This window comes from Nomascus leucogenys, chromosome 4, assembly GCF_006542625.1.
Source record: "Nomascus leucogenys isolate Asia chromosome 4, Asia_NLE_v1, whole genome shotgun sequence".
NCBI lineage: Eukaryota > Metazoa > Chordata > Mammalia > Primates > Hylobatidae > Nomascus > Nomascus leucogenys.
The window spans coordinates 98,062,282-98,084,347 of record NC_044384.1 but is presented as its reverse complement, the minus strand read 5'-3'; the positions used below and the strand labels follow the sequence as shown (position 1 = coordinate 98,084,347).

Here is a 22,066-nt window from a genome sequence, read left to right as displayed (position 1 = left end):
TACAGACGTGAGCCACCTCACAAGGCCAGAAATAATCATTTCTCATGTGCCTGTCTCTCAAGACCACATTTCAGCTTCAGAACATGTCTGCCTTAATGTTACATAATACCAATATCAAACTTAACAAGGCTCAAGTCAGTCTCAACCCTCCCCCTTCCCCTCCCACCTCCCTCATTCCTGGAGAACCTCCCTTTGAAATGCTTAGTTTTGTTGGGGGCACTGGGATTTTGCCTCAAGACCCTGGCTCAAATAACTGATGTGCTCCGTAGGTACCTTCCTCTCATTCTGACTCAGTTGCTGAGTTCTGGTCTCATCCTGATCTTCACCCTCACCTACCCCAGCACTCTTGAACTACCCCTCTGTGTGTCTGGTCTGCTGCTGTGTACTGTTGGTCTTTCTAAAGCAGCTGCCTTTTGCCAGTGGTCTAAAGTCTGGCTCCATAACCCAGATTCAACACTCACAACCCTGGCTGCAATCTACTTCTCTTTCCTGATTTTCTTTTCCACTATGTAACCACCAATCAAGACTCACCACCCTCAAGCCCACACTGCTACTCTCCTCTGTGCTTTTGGTACTCTGTTCTTCCCTGAAGTCACCTCTCTCCCATGCCTACCTGGCCTTTGGGCCGTGCCCAGAGGGAAGCTGCCTCAGGGCCCTTTCTTCACCCTATTCATCCCTACTTGTCACCTGCATGGACCTTGGGGGACTGAACAAAGGATGATGAACGTGGGAATAAAGACAAAGACAAAAGAGTATATTTGGAAGAAGGGGTCAGGGGGCTCCTTGCTTCTAGTGAACAAAAGCCCTGAGCTTCAGAGCCTTTCACATTTTACTGGGTAAAGGAGATAGGGAGAGCGGGGAGTGGTTGTCGGTCAGCAGCTTGATTTACAGCAGGCTTGCAAGACTGCATTCTTCTAAGAACAGGCTCTAGATGTCCCAGTAGATAACCTCAATGAGCACGGTGCCAGGGAGTGATTGCCCTCAGCAAACCTGGCTGTAGGTGCAGTTGTGAGTTTGCCCACATCCTGCATTCATGATAAACAGTTTGCTGTTTGATCATATAGCCTCCAGTGGAATGCTGAGTTGGTCACAATCCCTTTGGCCTTTTCAACGCCCAACACCTATTAATTTTAACTATTGGGATATCCATATAGCATCTATGTGCTACCCCAGGGTAGAGTTGTTTGTGTTTAATTCTGTGTCTCCTAGAATATAATTTTTTGAGGGAAAACATTTCACATAAACCATCTTCATATTGCTCCAAAGCACCAAACCTTATGATTTCCACACGGTAGATGTTTAAGAAATTTTGTCAGATGGATGAAGAAATGCATAAATGAATGATGAACTTTGACATTGGGCAGTCCCCTCCCTAGGCCTTAGTTTTTCCCTCTGTCTAGTGAGGGAGTTGGACTAGATGATCTTTAAGGTTCCTTTTCAGTCTATCTCACATCCAGGCTTAATATTAATGAAAAGCTTTGAAATACCTCTTTGATTTTTATTACTATGTGTTCTAAATAAAGGAGGCATGATTAGGAATTATATATGTGATTCATTGGCGTGTCTTCCTGGCTCACAAACTTATTTTTTTTCTTTCCTAGGTTTACAAGTTGTCTTGAACTCCATTATAAAAGCCATGGTTCCCCTCCTTCACATAGCCCTTTTGGTATTATTTGTAATCATAATCTATGCTATTATAGGACTGGAACTTTTTATTGGAAAAATGCACAAAACGTGTTTTTTTGCTGACTCAGGTGAGTAATGAGAATTGTAGCTAACTTAACTTTAAAAATTTTTGGTTTTCCCCAAAGCAACTTTCATGGTTTGGGGAAAATCTAAAACAAAATAGGAAAAAAATGCCCAATATACCAGCACATTTACTGAGCCAGTTCTTAGTATGAGCTATGTTCAGAATAGATGAGAATTCAGTCTCCCTTTCCACCTCGATTTCCTATGTAATGTGTCCTGGCAAACAAGATAAGAGACCTCCAGAGTAAAAACATGAGGCAAACCAACAGCATTGTGCTATCTAAGTCTAAGGAGGGTGCTGTAAGCGCAGGTGCAGAGGAAAAGAGCCATGGATTCTGACAAGAGGAAATGACAGATTCCACTAAGGAGGGAGCATTTGACGGGAAACCTGAAGGACGAGCAGGATCCTGAGGCATCGCAGATGGGGTGGTAGGGTGTCCCAGGCTCTGGCAAGGGTTCTCACCTTCCCCTGGCTTGGATTTCCTGATGTTTCTGTTCTGAGTGGTGCAGCCTGTTTGCTCTGTTTGCAGATATCGTAGCTGAAGAGGACCCAGCTCCATGTGCGTTCTCAGGGAATGGACGCCAGTGTACTGCCAATGGCACGGAATGTAGGAGTGGCTGGGTTGGCCCAAACGGAGGCATCACCAACTTTGATAACTTTGCCTTTGCCATGCTCACTGTGTTTCAGTGCATCACCATGGAGGGCTGGACAGACGTGCTCTACTGGGTAAGTACCCTGGGGAGAGAGTTTATGGAGTGTTCTTTCCTTGGATAAGTGGATGTTGTGAGCTAGAGCCACTGGAGAGGTGGCTGGAAAAGAAACCCTGAAGTCAGTTATTCGGGAAGGGAAGCAGATGCTGTCTTTACCAGCGGGCTTCATCATCCTGCTCCTTGAGGGCCTTAGTTTCAGTTACAGGAAGCTGCTGCATGATGTTGGCTTCTGGCTTTAGTCTTCTACTCCCCAGTGCTGCCTGAAGACCTGGTGCCAAGGGTGGCCAGTAGTCCCCTTTGGAGGAACTCCAGGAAGCCAGGGCTATCCTGATTCAACTCTTAAGAGAGCCAAAGGGTCACTTTCCAGGTAAGAAGGCTCCTGGATTGCCACAGGCTAAAGTTAATTGTTTATACATGAAGGCAGTTTGCTCTACTAGATCCTAAAGGGAAGAAAGGGACTGTAAATCGGATCCCTTTCATGCTTTTCCATAACTCAGTATAACCTTAAACCCTGTGTGAGTTCCTCCCATGATAATATTTCCCATTCTTATCTTTAGTGTTACTATAAATCATCCCAGCACAAAACCTTAGCTGTCTTCCTTTCTATTTGAAGCTACAGACCTCTGGCAGAAAGGGTAGGAATGGCACGTAGACTTCCAGGGCTGGTGGACCCATCCAGCCTGCCATGAAAACAGTTGGACACTCTTTCAAGGCAAGGGTCTGATTCCTCTTGTTCCTGATAGAGCCAGAAAGATTTGCTATATAAAAATAAGTGCTATAGTATTTTAACAGCCATTTCCCAGGGCTGAGTTTGTTAGAATGCAAATAAAGCTCACAGAAGTTTAGAAATTGTTTTTTATGGTATAAGAGTTGCTGGTAAAGACAGCTAAGATGTAGATTTTGAGCTGAAATCCAAGTCCAAAGGGGAGTAACCAGGATTCTAATCATGAGTTGTTAAAAGGAAATGAGTAATAAAGTACTTCTGAAATCAGCAGCTTTTGGACAGAAGGCCTGTAAATTGAGAAGTAGCTTCTGGTAGTTTCTAAATTTTAGATACTTTTCAGGATTTCCTATTACTCCATAACTTCAAAGAATGTAACCTATAATGGTTATAAATAGGTTTTTGCTTCCCTTCACCAGCTCACAGGATTGTAGATGCCCCTATATATTTAATATTTAATATTTAATATGAGGCAAAGAAGGTATATTTTTATCTTTAGTCCCCAAAGTCAGTCTAGTTTGACCAGGTTTAAGCATCACCAACATGTTATATCTTGTTTTTCCTACTTCCCTTTCTTTTTCTGATTGTCATAGGAGTGTGAGAGAGTGTGTGTGTGTGTGTGTCTGTGTGTGTGTGTGTGTGTATGCACGTCTGTTATTTATATTCATAAAACAACGTCTTCTCATGAAGAGGAAGGAGGAGGGAGATGATATTGGCTGAGCCAAGGGCACGGCTTCTGTATGCAGGAGGGCCCTCAGGTTAGGTGAAGCATTCATTTTCACTATTATTTCCTAAATTGCAACTTCTAGTCAGATTAGTTGAGATCTCAATTCCAGTCTTCCCTTGAAATTTTTCATAAATAGAAAAAGCATCATCAAAATAGCCCAACTCTGATACTTCCCCTCCCCAAACAGTACATAAAACAACATTTTGACTTTTTTAAAAATCAAAATCTGTGACTCCTCTCAGCTTTGTTTTTCTCTCTATTGACATGGTGAATTGTCAGCTGCAGATCCAGCATGCCTTGACTAATGAACAATTTTATACTTTATGTTATATTCCTGCACATCGATTCTCAGAATTTTCCTGTTGCCAAGCAAGTGTAAAACCTGGGAGTAGATGATTAAAGGAGAGGGAACTTCAGGCTCCTAGAAACGAAAGTTTCCACTTACTTTCCTGAGAAGGTTTAAATATCATCTAGGATGATATAATTATTATTTTTATTATTAATATGACAATCACGTGGTTAATACTCTGACAGTATAATTGCATTCTCCATAAATTACACAGCATCTTTATTCTGGTGGAGGATCTCAAGCCATTCATAAACTTTATTCCAGTCTGTTTCCCTTTATAGAAGATCTAGGATCTTGAAGATGGAGACAGTGGAGTAGAGACCATGGAACATTCCCTGGGTTCTACAGCAAATGGTTGTGGTCCTTGATCTAGAACAGGGGTCTATAAACCTTTTCATAAGGGGCCAAATAGAAAATGTATTTGGCCTTGCAGGCTACATGGTCACCTCAGCAACTGTTCAGCCCTTCCACTATAGCTAGGAAGCAGCCATGGGCAATACATAAGCAAATGGATGTGGCTTTATTCTAATCAGACTTCATTTATGGACCCTGAAATTTGAATTTTCTATGACTTTTCTGGGTCATGAAATATTTTGCTTTTGATTTTTTCCCCCACCAACCATTTCAAATTATAAAAATCATTTTTAGCTTGAGGCCATATAAAAGCAGACAGCAAGCTGGATTTGGCCTGCGGGTTATGCTGTGGGACCCCCCTGGCCTAGACTAGAACCCAGCACTCTTTCCTTGGCATTCTTCCACCTGTCAACAGTTTATGAATCCTTCCAGAACACCAGGGGGCAGCTAAGTAATGTTTGCCCAACTGTTCTCTAAGATCTTACTCTCTGAAACACATCAGGATTGTTTTTAATTACCTGTTGATTGCATTTATTAGCTCATCATAGAGATAGGCAGGGGCCAAGGAACCAAGCCTTCCTAATATTTCATGGGCCACAGTCAGCTGGAAGCCACACCGCTGTGATACACAGCAGAACATCCCTGCCCAGCACGGTGCCTGGCACCGAGCAGGCACTCAGTAAACACAAGTGATGGTCATCATCCTTTAAGTGTACCAGGCATATTGCCTCATTAGTGTAGATGTGCCGTGTTTGAATATCTATTTTTATCCACAACTAGGGCATAAAGGGAACATCTTGGGAGATAAAAAGAGATTAGATTTTAAATGTTGACTATAAGCACATTTCTGAATCCTTTAGGCATTTACATATGGTAGACAAAGTCTTTGCAGGGCATTGTTTTGCATCTAGTCAAGTTTATATTCGGTCAGCATTCTCAAGCTCATTTATACCTTGCTTCTCACTAGTGTCTGGAAAATGTCTGGCCGGGTCTTCAGAAGGGAAGTACAGGTGGGTGCCTATGTAGAAAGGCACACACTTAGAACAGGACTATTTGGATGTGTGGGAAGTGGGATCATTAACTTCTGGTGGAAAGAAACCTATGGTAGAGTTCTTTGATAAAGTGAGTTCCATAAATATAATTGAGCTGTTGTTTGACTCACATGTGAGTGTTTGTTGCTCACAGAGGCAGTAGGGTGTAGGGCAGGGAAAGAGTGTTTATTTAGGCTGGTTGTGTGACCTTGAGTAGTTCATGGAACCTCTCTGGGCTTCTCAAGATGCAGAATTAAACTTACATGATTTAATTTTTCTCTTCAACTTAGAGGAATTTTTTTTCCTTCAATTCAAAGAAATTGTTTTTAAATGTAGGAAATAAAAAGTATTGGTTTCAGGAGACAGCTATCCAGATAAATAATTTCTGGTGTCTTGTCTTAGCACCAAGCTCTTTTCTCAATGCACACTCCTACGGAGGTGCTGGCTGTCAGACCTTCACGGGAAGTACTCATGGTCAAGCTGACAATCTCCTTCATTCAGGGCACCTAGGAAATTTCTCTGTAACCAGCCGAGGGCTTGCCTTTTTCTTATTGCATGCTCTGGGGAGTTAAAACAACTATACCAAGTTTCCGGAAATGTTTTCAGCAGCTACTAAAACAGCCTTGCATTGGTCTATAACTTGAGACATGAATATGCATTTCAACCTTTTATTTTTATTTTTTAAATTTTTTTGAGACGGAGTTTTGCTCTGTCACCCAGGCTGGAGTGCAATGGCATGATCTCGGCTCACTGCAACCTCTGCCTCCGGGGTTCAAGTGATTATCATGCCTCAGCCTCCCAAGTAGCTGGGATTACAGGTCCTTGCTACCACGTCCAGCTAATTTTTGTATTTTTAGTAGAGACGGGTTTCACCATGTTGGCCAGGCTGGTCTCGAACTCCCAACCTCAGGGTGATCCGCCTGCCTTGGCCTCCCAAAGTGTTGGAATTGCAGGCGTGAGCCGCTGCACCCGGCCCATTTCAGCCTTCTAAAACAAGGAAAACTGAAGCTAAAAAGAAAATTATTTCCTGAGCACCAGATGGCACCCCTTGATGACTTTGATATAAGTTTTTAAAAAATTAATCTAAATTGAAATCCTTCAGTGGAAGCCAGTTTCTTCATTGTTGATAAAGACCATATAGGCAAAATCCCAAACAGTCTTTATTTTCATGTGGATATTTTTGGGAACAGCTTGCATGTTCTGATTTTTCTTTTGTATATAGTAAGATCCAAGAAGTGCTTGGCTCTGAAAAGGGACTTGGACTGAGAAGGGTTCAATGGGAGCAAGACCGGCTCTTAGAGCTGAAGCTTGTCTCTCTTGCCCCACCTTCTGATTTAGAGATTTGGAATCTCCAGTGGACTGTATTCAACTCCAGCCTTTCCCTCCAGGCCTCAACTGTCATTCCAAGTGTTACTTCTGATTTGAGCAAATGTGAATCTGATGAACACCTACTCCCAAGAAATTAAAAGGGTTTTAAATTTTTTAAAGGAAAATTTTCCATCCCAAGTGGAGAAGACAGCTGTTACTAGAGCCATTCTCTGGAACACCAGACTGAGGCCTGTAGGAGGGTTGGTGAAGCAGATGGCTCAGCAGATGACGGTTACTAGGGTCATGGAAGAGTGAGGTTTCCTGATGGGAGCCCTGGACCTGTCTGCCCTCCCGTCACCTTAATGGGCACCTTCTCCCCTGCTGCATGCACCTCTGTTCCAACACAGAGGGAAACAAGCCCAGATGGGGCTCTGTCTCAGGTGCTGACCCAGGCCAGGCACAGGCCACCACACCAGGCAGCCAGTTCCTTCTTCATATATGGGTTTTTCAGTAAGTTTAGTGGTATAGTTGCGTTGGATGAATTACCCTTTGCCTTCCTGCTGAAATTAGTTTATCCAACTTAATTAGATCAACAATTGCAGCCACGGCCCAGGCTCATTCATTACTCTAATTGCCAATGTAAGATGTGCAGACTGATATGAGTTCTATTAAGCACATCAATTTTCATGTGACCAAACAGGTGTTTCATAAGGGATTTAATGCCCTCTCCCTAGACTTCAGCAACAGATGTTAGGTAATTTTTTTTAAATGTTCGCTTTCCCTATTTGGCTTCTCGAGGCAAACATTGTGAAATGCAAGAGCCTTGTTCTGTAAAGTTAAAACCTGGAGCCAGATCATATGCAGGAAAGCACATGGTTAACACCCTAAGGGCTTGCACCTGCAAGGCAAGAGCGATGGCTGTATCCAGACTGTTTGCAATTCTCTTTGGCTGAAAATTCTGGGTACTCTGGCAGGGTCATACCTTGGGCCATCCATTCTGTCCCCTGACTGGTCCTTAACACCTCCTTCCTGGGAAAGGTGTTTTGCTGAATTTAACTCTGACCTGTGCTGCTGGAAAGTTCCATCCAGCTGTGATCCTTAAAGCACCTGTTTGCTCTAGCTTCCTTTGGCCAGGTCTGCCAGGGAGACTGTGTCTGAATGTGCAGCATGAGCTTGTCCGGGAATAGGGGAATGGGGTTCCTCAGGCCACACCCTTTGACCTCTAAACCCAGTCAGCTCACAGCTGGAGCCAGTCTCCCAGGGGGTCATCTAGATCAAAGCTAAGTGTGGAGAATAAGGGCTGCTTCTCCTTTCTGTGGGTGCAGCTAAGAAAAAACCCATTCCCCAAAGAGCCTGTGACTATGTGTCAGCTAGTTGACCTTGAAAAAATTTCTTTTTCACATTCATTTTGCTGCATTCATTTTGTTTGCACTCACAGGTTGCAGATAATCCAGGTCTAAGGTGGGTTTGGTTTCCTTGGGTAGGTTGGTTTCCAGTAGAAGATTATTTTAGGAGTTTTTAAAAAGAGTTTATAGAGTCAAATGGTACAAGTTTGTCTCTATAATTAAGACTTTTCCACCATCACAAACTTTAAGCACAAAGTCTAAAATCTTGGGCAGCATAGAAAATAGGTTCTAGCTAAGCACTAGTTTTGTCCTCTACTAAGACCTTCTGAAAATCACTTATGAAGACAGTTTCCTATAAGAAAAAGCCATATCCCAACTGATTTTCCTTCCTGGGGCCAAAATCTGCTATTATTCTGCCTGAAAGCCTTGATGACTCTGTGTGTGTGTGTGTGTGTGTGTGTGTGTGTGTGTGTGTGTGTGTGTGTGTGTGTGTGTGTATGGAGAATATGTGATGAATGTGTGTTGGCTGCTGTTGTCTCTGATTTGGCGACTGTTGTTTCTGATTTAAATCTAAGTAAATGTTTAATTAAATGTATAGAATGCTGTCTCTAATGTGACCCTCTCTCCTTATTAAATTCTCTTATTAACCCACTCCTATGAGACCATCTTATTTCTTGCAGATGAATGATGCTATGGGATTTGAATTGCCCTGGGTGTATTTTGTCAGTCTCGTCATCTTTGGGTCATTTTTCGTACTAAATCTTGTACTTGGTGTATTGAGCGGGTAAGCTACACCTCTTTCATCTTGAAAGCAGAGTCCTGAGGACAGTTGCCAAGACCACACAGGCTTTGCTGGATGAGGGCCGCCAAGAGGGGTTGCCAGACATTTTATGTGTCCTCTGAGATGCTTTCTTTTCTGCTGAGGCTTCCCAAATCAAGCTGTTTCCTGGAACCTCACCAGGCTTCATGAAGGAGAACTATAGAGCAATTATTGACCAGAAATTAATCAGCATTTTTGCTTGAGATTTAAACAATTTCCATTGCTTGCCCTTTTTTGTCTGTTCTAAAGTGAGATACATTTATAATTGCTTTATTTGTCTGGATCCAAATATAATGCAGATTAATTGTCATAAAACGTTAGCAAAATAAGCTGGATTGGGTGGGCTTTTGGTAGGCCCCATTTGTAGATTTCAGCCGCTGAGCTTGTCCTTATTTGCAGAAAAAAAAAAAAAAAAGGAAGGACCTAGGCCCAGTCCCTGTCCTAGGAGCACTAACCTTCAGCAAAGCACTGAGAGGTCTGGCAGCTGCAACTGGGGCTCTGCTCTTTAGTAAATGGATAACTGATAACTGATCTCCTTACATTTTACAGGTAAATGATGCGATAGGATGGGAATGGCCATGGGTGTATTTTGTTAGTCTGATCATCCTTGGCTCATTTTTCGTCCTTAACCTGGTTCTTGGTGTCCTTAGTGGGTAAGCAGTTGGATCCGTGTTGCACCTTCTCCTGCTGCCACGTGTGAGGCAACTCTGCGTGTCTCCTAGCTGCTCCCTGACAGCTTCTCTGCATGTGTTTGGACTCTGATGTCCTCTCAGTGTGTTGCTTTTGGATTGAACTGTGATTCTTTCTGCCCGTATCTGTCTGTGAGATTCCGTGTTTCCGATGCTTGCCAAACACTGTTAATTTAATGAAAACGTTCCCCCGAAGCCAGTTGTGTTAGTATGTGAATGTGTAGAGGTGGATTACAAGTGAGTTAAAGGAATTCCAGCCTTGGTCTTCCCCAGGAAAGAGGCTTTTGTCCCTTGTCGTTTTGTGTCTATTAGTACATAACCCCTTGTCGTTTTGTGTCTATTAGTACATAGCCTGGCCCCTTTAGGTCACCACAGTGCATTATAAATACTTCCAGGGGAGTTTTAGATTTTACTGTGAAGGAGAAATAAGCCTCAAGCACATAAATACTGGACAGTTTCAAAATCTTCCTCAGATTGGGATTCTTTATTAGCTTGGTGTTCTAGTGCTGTCATTGTGAGAACTGTCCCTGTGATTCAGTTTTAACCGAAACTTATAGAATCCTTCTCTTAATGCAGAGTGATGATCGACTTTTGTGCACACATTCCCATGGCCTTACAGAGAGCGCGTCATTCAGTCATGATTTTTGAAGTTTACTTGTTTATCACTTCCTCTCTATGGATTGACTCTCCATAAAGAGGGTGCAGCAGATGCTGGCCTGGAAAGGGAACTCCTTATGTTGCAGGCTCTGCCTTGCCCGTAGCTGGAGATGCCATCCCAGAACGCTTGTGGGCAGCCCTGCATCCACACCACCTCTCAGACACCCCCAGAAGGTGGGGTGCTACAGAGAAGGGAGCTGGGGGCTGTCTGGCTCTCTCACAATCAGCTCCTTCATACAGCCATTGCCGGGTTGTGGGGGGCAGGCAGGATACCAGGAGGCCCAAGAGGGGCCTACGTGTCCCAGAGGAGCCTCTGTCACTGCGCTGCACCCAGGCACCCTGAGGAAGTAGTGTTGATGGATTTGATTCCAGGCGAGTTTATCTCCTCCTCACTCACTTTATCTTGCTCTTTCCGAGGCTGTATCTCGGGGAAGTGATGTCTTCATGTATGCTGAGTTAGTGAAAAGGCTTTAATCGCATTTTTGGAAACACTGCCTTTTCCAGAGCAGAAAGCAGAGTGCATTTATCCATCTCGGCTTCCTTTCTGCATCTTCCCCTAAACCTGCCCTGGATTGAATGTAGTCAGTTCCACACCAGGGTCGCATACTGTCACAGGAAGTCCCTATGTAGAGATGGCCCAGGGGCCAGTGCCCCACAGAGAGAGGGGTGGGGGCTGAGCCTGGGATGGGGCCACATAACCCTCCCCTGCCTGAGTGGCTCCTCAAGCCTCTGGCCCTTCCACCTCAAAGTGAGAAGTGTCTTTCTCCTAGTAAACCTCAGTGGCCTTAGGCTAGGGTTGGACATGTGAGGGTGGTATCTATTCCTGGAGAAATAACATTGCGTTTGATTTTGCCACAGGAGCTTCCTATACAAGGTTAACAGCAATCCTGTTGTGAATTCCTTGGCGCCTCATGTCTCCTAAACCCAGCTAAACTGACGGAGGCCATGGAAACCACGAATTTTAACAGTGCCGGTGACATGCCTTATCTTTTAGCTTTCCCAGGCAGGAGCCGTTGCCCCAGCAGACATGATGAAGCAGAGGCAGGAGCCAGATCGTGAGGTGCTTAAAAAAAGAAAAGAGAAAAAGATGGGCGGGGGGGGCTTCCCACTATCACAAAGGGGGGTTAAACCTGCAACTCCGTGGGAGGTACCCAAAGCTGGAGGATAAAAAAGGTACACCCCTTCATGGAACAACCAGTTTACTGAAATATATTTTGGGGGGAAATAATTTTTTTAAAACATATTTTTTCATCAAAACAAAACTTAGATCCCTGATAGAGGAGACTGGAAATGACACATGAAATTATAAAAGAAAACCCAAGACTTCCCAGCGATTTTTAACTGTCAGTGCGGGCTGTGCTCAGACCCCTAGGAACTGCACATAACCTCCTCTCTACTCCCCCAGAAGGCCTCTGGTAGGGCTGGTTTGGGTAAAGACAGAACCATGTCTGCAAAGCACAGCCTCTCAGCTTTGTTCCTGATTTGGCCAGTTATTTCCTGAGATCCTGTAGAGTGCCCGGCTCTGGTCCAGAGGCCAGGGGTGCCAAGATGTCTCAGACACAGACGGCGGTCTTATGCTTAGGCATTCATTATCTCATGGGGTAGCCCATTTTGAAGCAGTGCAGAAGGGCACATATTCAGTAGAGGTGCAGACCCAGAGGCTGTGTGAGCTGCCCTAGAGAGATGAGGAGGCATCTCCCCCGGAGACTGACAATGGACTGGCATGCCTCCATTTCCGCCCCTCCACCCCCCCACCCCCACAACCACCGCCTTCCCTCTCTGCCTGCTACTTCCCTTTTACTTTCCCATTGATATTTTTGTTGTTGTTTAAGCAAATGATTTTTTTTTTTTAAATTTTAGCCTCAAGAGTCTTCATAATTTTTTAAGGGGACACTAGAGGTACTACAAAACCAGAAGGATATAAATGTTGAGAGGAAGACGATTTGTGTTGCATAGACCCTGAGGGACTGTCAGACCAACACAAATGTAATCCCCTAAGCACTGAATTAAAACGCCCTCATTTTAGAAAGGCTGGTCGAGACCATGTGATTGCCTTCTCATGAGGAAATGTTAGATGGTGCTGTGTGTCTTCAAGTCTGTCAGCCATTTGGAAATACCTGTATCTGTTTCTGCTCCTTGGCTCCTTCATGTGTGTGGCCATGCCATCCTATTGTATTCTTGAACAGACTTTAATCTGCACATTGGATTTGGTGTTTATTTGTAAAGTGTTGTAACACTGATGCTTTGGGAAAATCTTTAGTTTTATAACAGAGTCTTTTTTCCCCTCAAGGTAAGTATGAAGTTTATGAACTGTAAACCCTATGCAGCCATGCATGAATATAGATGAATACTTCCATCTCTGATCACAGTGCTCTGTGGGAGGGGCTGAGAATGTCTATGATTAATGTTGCAATTTAACCTTAAGTTGTCATTGAGGATATGCTCCCATTATGACCAAGAATTGGAAAGAATGTCTTCTTTAAGTCTGCAGTTCAGACATATTACACGTGGCCTTCTAGAAGCTTGGCAATTTTTCACTTTTCAAATTGTTAATTGAACTCCCTTTTGAGGTTTTCATCTTTAGAATCATGCTAGATTCCCAGGGGGAGCATGGGGGTCATGGGCGGTAGGCTGGTTGGCTCTGCCTCCTTCTCCATTTCAGGGCCCACCTGCTACCAGCCATCCCTATGGTGGTGGTGTCTGAGCTTGCAAGATGGGGAACGCCCTAGGCTCCCAGGATGTGGCTCCAACCCCCAGGAAGGGGTCTGGAAGACTTGGGTTCTGTCCTGCCGGAGTCCCGCGTGCACTCTGGGACTTCACTGAGTTACCCTGAGCCTCAGTCTCTTTGTCCTTCAGGATATCAGCGATATCCTGTCTTGCTGTCTCCCACACAGGGTGGTTTTCAGTCAGCTAATGACTGTAGAAGTGCTTCTAAAAATACATAAAGGGTTTTTCTAATTTAACATATCCTTATCTTAAATCCATGGATATCCCCCACTCCCCTCACTGGGTTAGGTGGGAACGGTGCGGGGTACTCTTTGGAAATTCTGGAGTGTAGCATTTTCTGGATTTCCCAGCAGGTGGCCACGCTTTACACACACATCAACGTTGTACTCAGTGTCACCCAAGAGGTGGCTCTGGAGAACGTGGAAGCACTGTGTCAGCTGCAAAGTATTATGCAGGTCTAAATCATTGTTATTAAAGTTATGTATTTGACAATGGTTTTTTGCACAAATTGAGGGGAATGGCATTTCTATTATATAGTGGTTAAGCATACCAGCTTTAGAATCAGACAACCAAGTCTTGAATGTTTGTTCCACCTTTTCCAGTTGTGAGATTTGGGGCAAGTTACTTACCTCTTTAAGCCTTACTTTCCTCATCTGTGAGATGGAGCTCATCACAGTACCAGCTTCCTGAAGTTCAGTGAGGACTCAGTGAGCTGAAGAATGTAGAGGGCTTGGCCCATTGAAATTATGATAGTTCAGGAAGGGTGCATCTCTTCCTGGATTTGATGCAAGAAAAGAATCAATTCAGTCCTTTCAAACTAATTAATAATAGCTGGCCTGGATAGGTCTGTGTTAGTGAAAAGCCCAAGTTATATTTTTTAAATGTTTTATTTTATATATATAATGACATAAGCCACTGCTGACTAAAGGATATTACTACATAAACCCCCTCCTGGGCTTGCTTTAAAGAATAGATTAAAATCATTTATAATTCACTTATGAATTCAAACCTTTGGTTTTGGCAACATCTTATGAAAAATATTTGAAATACTTTGTTAAGTAGATCTTGTATGTTGTTAGGCAATAAATGTTATTAAACCCACTCTTATGACATCAAATTGAATGTAAACCCAGCCCAGGTCTGTAAATTCAAAATCATACAAATTAATTTGTATTCTTGGTGTTCTAGTAAGTTCCAGATCCTACCAGATCACAGGTATCATTTTAAATAAATCCAATTTTGTATTACTATAGGCCTATTTATCTTTAGAAGTTTAAGGGAACATGGATGAAGCGAAGCATTATGGAAAACTGAAGGTGATTTTCAAACTAGTTTATCTTTTTTCATCTCGCCTCCTATATCCCATTCTGGCTAATTGGATACCAGGGGCCTAGACAAAGACTCAGGCATGGCTACTTTTAGGAAGCTTTGGTTTCCTAAAGCAAAGATTCTTGGGATGGAGAGTGTGAAGAGGGAAGGTGGTACCGGTGCCGGTATACTGTGGACTGACTATACCAGAATTGTACATAGTGGAATCAGGTTTGGTCCATTTAAATTCATACTAGTAATAGCCAGACAGTCTCTGATTTCTTCTACTTGAATGGTGACTCAAGAGGCAAAACACACCAATAGATAGTAGTTGTATCACTTGTGAATATTTTCTAAGTGGAGACATCCTCTGGGAATAGGCATTCTTATTTTTCATGACTGAGATTAGATTTTTCTCTCATTTGGCCAGGCACAGTGGCTCACGCCTATAGTCCCAGCACTTTGGGAGGCCGAGGCAGCTGGACCACCTGAGATCAGGAGTTTGAGAGCAGCCTGACTAAGGTGGTGAAACTCTGTCTCTACTAAAAATACAAAAATTAGCCAGGCATGGTGGCACATGCCTGTAATCCCAGCTACTTGGGAGGCTGAGGCAGGAGAATCACTTGAACCAGGGAGGCGGAGGTTGCAGTGAGCCGAGACTGCACCATTGCATTCTAGCCTGGGTGACAAGAGCAAAACTCCACTCAAAAAAAAAAAAAAAAAAAGAAAAAAAAGATTTTTCTTTCATTCCACACTTTACCAGCATCTACTGACAGAAAATGGACAATTGAGTTTCCTCCAATGTATATACCTCTGATATGTCTGCTTTGTAAAAGAGTAGTGTAATTGCTTACAAAATTGAAAAGGTTGTTATTGGGGTCCTGGGGTAGCCAGGATATCGGTATGATTTGTCACCATATTCAGAATAAAACTGTACTGCAATAGTGAGTTAATTCCATATCTTGGCCAACAGAGAATTTTTGGCCAGCGGCTACTAAGGCACACAGAAGTCCAGTCTAAAAGGGACAGAGGAGGACTCTTTGTAGATAGTTCTTATGATTAAAAAATAACTTCCTATGTGTTGTAGTGATGATTAAGCTGACAGAATGCTAAAGACGCCGTTAATGATTACTTGTAGCAAAGTACTTCCCCACATTTAGCCAGATTTGTCTTTGGTTTGAAGAGGCTAATACATGAAAGATTTGTTCCCAGTTGGATGTCCCTTTTTCTGAACCATGAAGTAATATTGTGAATGGAGTTGAATGCTGAGGTTAGGGTGCCGGAAAGATTCAGGGTCCTTCAGTACCCTCACGTGGCTTGGCTTTGGTAGAACAAGAAACTAAGCTCCGATTTGGCTTTAAATGAGAGTGCTAAATTTCCTTTTTCTAATAACGAACCTAGCTAAACATTTATATATACTTTTGAACACTGAACTTTCTTGTTGCAGAGTTAACAGCTGTCGGGGGTAGATGACAGCTGGATCCTGGTGCTGTTGGTACCATGGTACCTGAAGTGCACAGGCTGGTAGCCACACCTGACATTAACAAGTGAGTGGTAACCTCTCTGCCGCTGGCTTGCAGCTACTGTTTCCATAGAAATGGCTGTCGGGATCAGTGGAAACGAGGTAAGTGAAAGTTTTCGCTGATCCTTGTTTCCATCAAGCTGACGTCTGTTTCCCTGGCAACAGCAGTGGACAGCAGCCAGGCACTAGCAACAGATTCAGTAGAGCTCTCACTTGTCAGCTGTGGCTATCATCTGTTCCTGACCAAGTTTTTTTTTTTTTTTTTTTTTTATAATGTACAGAAAGACCTCTGAGGACCTAGGAGACACCTCTGGCCACATGTGCCCTCCTGGACCCTCGTTTTGCAGATGGAGAGCTGTGTGCTGAGTTGACTTCTCCGTCCGCAGTTCCCCCTCCACCTGTGCTCTGGGTTGTTGATGTGCAGGTTAGAAGAGGGAGGTTGTTGAGGGTATTAGTGTTGCAGGGGAGGCTGTTGAATCTGTTGATCCCAAATCCTAGGGGAAGAGAATTCATTACAGTGCTTTCATGCACAGACCCGGCTCTTTATAAAGCTGTTGCTACCTTAATAGTTGAAATTAAAGCCATAATTTTCCTGTGTTCCCTATTCAGTTGGAGGCATTAACAATTGCCATTACTTTTACAATGAAAAGGATATTTAGGAGTTTAATAATTTGGCTTGTGAGAAACAAATTGATGATTGTCTCTAAGATGCTACTGTCAACATTATGCTTTTTTTCTCTTTTGTGTAATATTCTTTTACAGGACGGTAAAATTGCTTTTACAGAGATCAAATATTGGTATTGCAGGGCAGCTTGGTATACAAAGGCCAGTAGATCTATAGTGTAGGGAACTCTTCCTTGTTAAAGTTCAACAGCTCCTTTTCTGGATTTCATTTTAATATTTCAACAGATGTATGCACCCAAGCCCTAGCCCTAAGTATCCTCCGCCCATATAAGACAGCATTCACAGTGCCACAGAGCAAAGGAGAGCCATTGTTACTGCCCTGGTGTGTGAGATGAGAGGCATGGAATGAGGTGTTGGTTTTAAGCCCTTACTGATACCATTTATTAAAGAGATTTTCTCTGGAAAAAACAAAGCAGCGTTGATATTCAGAGCTGTATTTTTGAGACTCAAATGAACATAAAGATCCACAGTCTTATGAGAATTTAGATCGGCCGCTAGAAGAGCATTGGAGAACCATGGAGTTTTGTCTTTGGAGGGCTTTCTGGATGACATTGTTCCATAGCTCTCTGGAAATAGGGCAACTGTGCTTGGCCTGGAGGCAGTTGAATTTGATGTAACAGACGAATAAGGAGCAGAAAATCCTGCTGGATCCTTTTTTCTCCCTCTCTCTTAATTCCTAAGAATGACTTATTCATTTAATGAATTTTTTTCAGTTCCTACACAGTGGTAGATGTATGCCAAGTGCCCTGCTAGGCACTGGGGTTACAGTGGTGGAATGTAGGCACCGGGTAGGCACCAGGATTACAGTGATGGGATGTAGGCACCAGGGTTACGGTGGTGGGATGTAGGAACCAGGTAGGCACTGGGGTTGTGGTGGAGTGTAGGCACCGGGTGGGCACTGGGGTTACAGTGGTGGAGTGTAGGCACCGGGGTTATGGTGGTGGGAATGTAGGCACCGGGGTTATGGTGGTGGGAAGTAGGCACTGGGGTTATGGTGGTGGGATGTAGGCACTGGGTAGGCACTGGGGTTACAGGGGTAGAGTGTAGGCACCAGGGTTATGGTGGTGGGATATAAGCATTGGAATTGTGGTGGTGGGATGTAGACACTGTGTAGGCACCGGGTTTATGGTGGTGGGATGTAGGCACCGTGTAGGCACTGCAGTTACAGTGGTGGAATGAAATGGTTTCTTTCTTCATGAAGCTTATATCTAATGATAGAGGCCAAAATGACAATTACAAACTCGTATAAATGCTTCGAAAGAAAGGTTCATGTGCTGTGAGAGAGTTTAACAGGCACAACTGCTGTCAGTTTAGTGGGTAGGAACATCCTGGAAGTGGAGAATGAGTAGTCACCATATCCAGGCAAGGTGGGACAAGAAGCTGGGGCAAGGATATTCTAATCAAGGGAAAACCCACGGAAAGGAGGTACAGTAGGAAGGAGCAGAGGACGCTGGAGGAACTGAACGAAGCTAGGGTGACAGGAACTAGGGGAGCTGGAGATGAAGGCAGATGAAAGGAGAGAGACTGGCCGGCAGAGTCTAGGTCACATAGGACCTTTAGACTGTGTCACAGGTTTTGGTTATTAGCTGAAGGGTAAGAGAATGCATGGATGAATTTTAAGCAGGGAGTGATATTCAAATTTACATTTTCTAAAAATTATGCTGTGTTCTCATATCTTCAACTTACCTTAAAATGCTTCAAAAAGATAAGATGAATTAATAGATGGATAGGGGGATGCAGAGATAGGCGATAAAGAAAATGTAGCAGCTGGGTGCTGTGGCTTGCACCTGTAATCCGAGCAATTCAGGAGGGTGAGGTGGAAGGGTTGCTTGAGGCCAGGAGTTTGAAGCCAGCCTGGGCAACATAGCGAGACTTTGTCTCTGGGGAAAAAAAAACAAAAGTCTTTTTAGTTAGCTGGGCAATGTGATGTGTGCCTATAGTCCCAGCTACTCAGGAGGCTGAGACAGGAGGATCGCTTGAGCCTAGGAGTTTGAGGTTGCAGTGAGCTATGATCATGCTTCTGCACTCCAGCCTGGGGAACAGAGTTGAGACCCTGTCTTAAAAATAAAAAAAAAAAAAGGAGAAGAAAAGGTAGCAGGTGTTAATTATGGAATCTAGGTGAGGTAGGCATATGGGTGTTCATTGTATAATTGTTTCTACTTTTATGGATGTTTGAAATTCTTCTTAATAAAATGTTGGGAAAATCTGCATATGAAGATCACTGTGGCTGCAGTAATATGAATAGATTGGATGGATACATAAATGGATGTAGAGAGACCAATTTAAGGCTCATATAATCTGCTTCCAGCCACAACATACTAGTGCTACCAGACTGGACCCTTCACCATAAACAACTACAAAAGACTGGGCAAAAAATAGGAAGCAACTATTTTCAGAAAATGGAAATAGGATGTGCAGGATTGCAATCCCTATGAGAAGGGAAACACATGAGATAAACTCCACAATTGTCCTGGCTTTCTGCCTGGAGACAGTTTCAGAATTATGGCAGAAAGGCAGAGCCCAGCAGAGAACGATGGTCTATTTGCTGAGGGGCCAAAGAACAGTGTTCAGGGCTGCTAAGATGGCTGGGATTTTCAGGGCAGAGTACGGGTGAGAAGTATGCAGAGAAGGGGCTCCAGTAATCAGAGTGGAGGTTCTTTGAAATCTGACCATATACTAAGCTGCTTCTGTGCCAGGTGATACTTATTGAGGCCAGGCAGAGAACAGCTAGTAGAATGCTGTAAGCGGTTGGAAATCTCTCCATGCTGGGAGGTATATGGTTCTGCTCAGCTGTAGTGGAAGGACCTAATTGAATACATTGGGTACCAAGACTTCAGAAAAGCCAGGCTTTAGGGTTGGAGCTACTTTAGCCCTTGAGTAAGCCCACTCTAGACCTGACTTAAAAAGCATAGAAACAAGCTTCAAAAGGATGAGGGAAATGGCCAATAAATTAAACACCTGTCAAAAAGACAAAAATCAACACTCGTTAAAGGAAGAGACCAAAACTCAGATATTCCCAAGATGTTTTTCCTCATAACCCAAAACTATAAGACATGAAAAGAAGCAGGAGAATATTCATGATCAAGGAGGGAAAAGTCGATAGACACAAAAGATGACAGATGTTGCAATTAATAATCAAAGACTTTGAAGTCACTACTATGAGCCTATTTAAGGAATTGAAGGAAAAGATGGACATAATAAAGGAAGAGGTAAATCTCAGTAGGTAAATAGAAACAGTACAATATCTGAAAAAAGTAGATTGGACATTGCAGAAAAAGTCGGTGAGGGCTTAGTGATCTCTAAAACAACAATAAGCAATCTGGTGTATATGAAATTGGAGTCACAGGAGAAGAAAGAGATTGAGGAAGAAAAATTTTAAGATAAATAAAGCTGGACATGTTGCAAGTATTGAAAACTAAGTTAACAGATCCAAGAGGCCCAACAAACCTCAAGCAGTAGAAACACAAAGGGAACCACTGCTAAGCACATCAAATTTAGGTTGCTGAAGGTAAATATACAGAAAATTTTAAAAGCAAGCAAATGAGAAAAGGCACATTACATACTAGGAGAAAATAATAAGAATATACATTTACTTGTTTGCAGATATAGTGCAAGTCATAGGGCAATTGGTGACGTCTTCAAAGAGGTAAAAGGAAAAACGATTCTGTATGAAGCAAAAATACCCTTCACAAAAGAAGGAAGTAGAAAAACTTTAGGTAAACAAAATCCAAGAATTGGTCACCAACAAATTTGCACTCTAAGAAATGTTAAAGGAGGTTCTTCAGGCTAGAAGAAAATAATACCAGATAGAAACGTTAAATATTCACTTTAAAAATGAGGAGCATGGCTGGGCATGGTGGCTTACACCTTTAATCCCAGCACTTTGGGAGGCTGAGGCAGGCGGATCACCTGAGGTTAGAAGTTCGAGACTAGCCTGACCAACATGGAGAAACCCCGTCTCTACTAAAAATACAAAAAAATTAGCTGAGAGTGGTGGCGCATGCCTGTGGTCCCAGCTATTCCGGAGGCTGAGGCAGGAGAATCGCTTGAACCCGGGAGGTGGAGGTTATGGTGAGCTGAGGTCGTGCCACTGCACTCCAGCCTAGGCAACAGGAGCGAAACTCTGTCAAAAAAAAAAAAAAAAAAAAAAAAAAAAAAAAAAAAGCATCAAAATGGCAAACAAAGATAAAGATTTTTTCTCATTTCTAAATTTTCTAAAAGATAATTTAAAGTAATAACAAGGTATTATGGGAACTGTAACAGGTCAAAGTAAATTATAGGATAACCATACACAGAAGATAGAAGGAAGTTAAATGGAGCTTCACTGTGATAAAGTTATTACATTTTGAAATAATATGAATTCATGGTAGACTATGAGAACTTAAGGATGCAAATGATAATCTCCAGAGTAATGACTTAAGAGGGGTACTAAAAAGCTAAAAGAAGAGATAAAATGGAATATTAAATAGTACTAAATTATCCAAAATAAGTCAGAAAAGGAAGAAAAAGGAACAAAGAACATACAGTACCAACAACGAGATGGTAGATAAACCCAGTCATATCAATAATTGCATTGGATGAAAATGTACACAACCTTTTAGTTAGAAGATAGAAATTGTCAGACTAAATAAAAATGTAAGATGCTATAAAGACATGGATTAAAAATAAAAAATGGATGAACTGTACTAATCCACACAAGTTGGACTTTAGTATAAGGAACATTTCCAGAAATAGGGACATTTCAGAGATAGACATTTTATGCTCATAAAAAGGTCAATTCATTGAGAAGACACAATGAGCCTAAATGTGTTGGCACCTAAATGCAGCTTAAAAGTGCATGAAACAAAAGTTGTTAAAATTAAGTGGAGAAATTGATAAATCTAGAAACATAGATGAAAATTTTTATCATTCCTTCTCAATAATTGCTAGGTTAAAAACAGCAAGTATAGATAATATCTAGATTATATTTAGATTGGTTAATAACTTCAGCCAACTTGACCTAATTGATATTTATAAAATACTGTGTTCAATGATTGTGGAATACACATTGTTTTCAGAGCACGTGGAACATTCACCGACATAGACCATATCTTGGCCATTAAAGTCTCATTACATCTCGAACGATTGAAATTTTATGAAGTATCTTTGTTCTAATGGCAGTAGATTTAAAACAGAAGCCAATAACAAGCTGTTTATAAACCTTCCCAAATGTTTGGAAATTAAATAACCTATAACTCAAAAAATAATAAAAAATTAGAAAATACTTTGAAACTGATAAAATCCAACTGGGAAATTGTATGATCCATCTAATGCAATGCTTGGAGGGACATAGCTATATCAGTAAGGAAGAAAGGTTTAAACTC

At 42.5% G+C, this 22,066-nt stretch overlaps 1 protein-coding gene across 9 annotated transcripts in view; it reads left to right on the top strand.

Moving 5' to 3' along the window:
- The window catches only part of CACNA1D (calcium voltage-gated channel subunit alpha1 D), a 322,420-nt gene that overhangs the window by 173,690 nt on the left and 126,664 nt on the right, over window positions 1–22,066 (top strand). For 7 of the 9 annotated variants that reach the window (XM_030811599.1, XM_030811606.1, XM_030811598.1 and 4 more), the window contains exons 6-8: window positions 1,602–1,754; window positions 2,280–2,476; window positions 8,977–9,080. In XM_030811599.1, coding sequence (XP_030667459.1) covers window positions 1,602–1,754; window positions 2,280–2,476; window positions 8,977–9,080 — 454 coding nt within the window. Of the gene's footprint in view, window positions 1–1,601; window positions 1,755–2,279; window positions 2,477–8,976; window positions 9,081–9,665; window positions 9,770–22,066 lie in introns of all 9 variants that reach the window. The other 2 variants (XM_030811596.1, XM_030811600.1) reach the window with 1 other exon arrangement.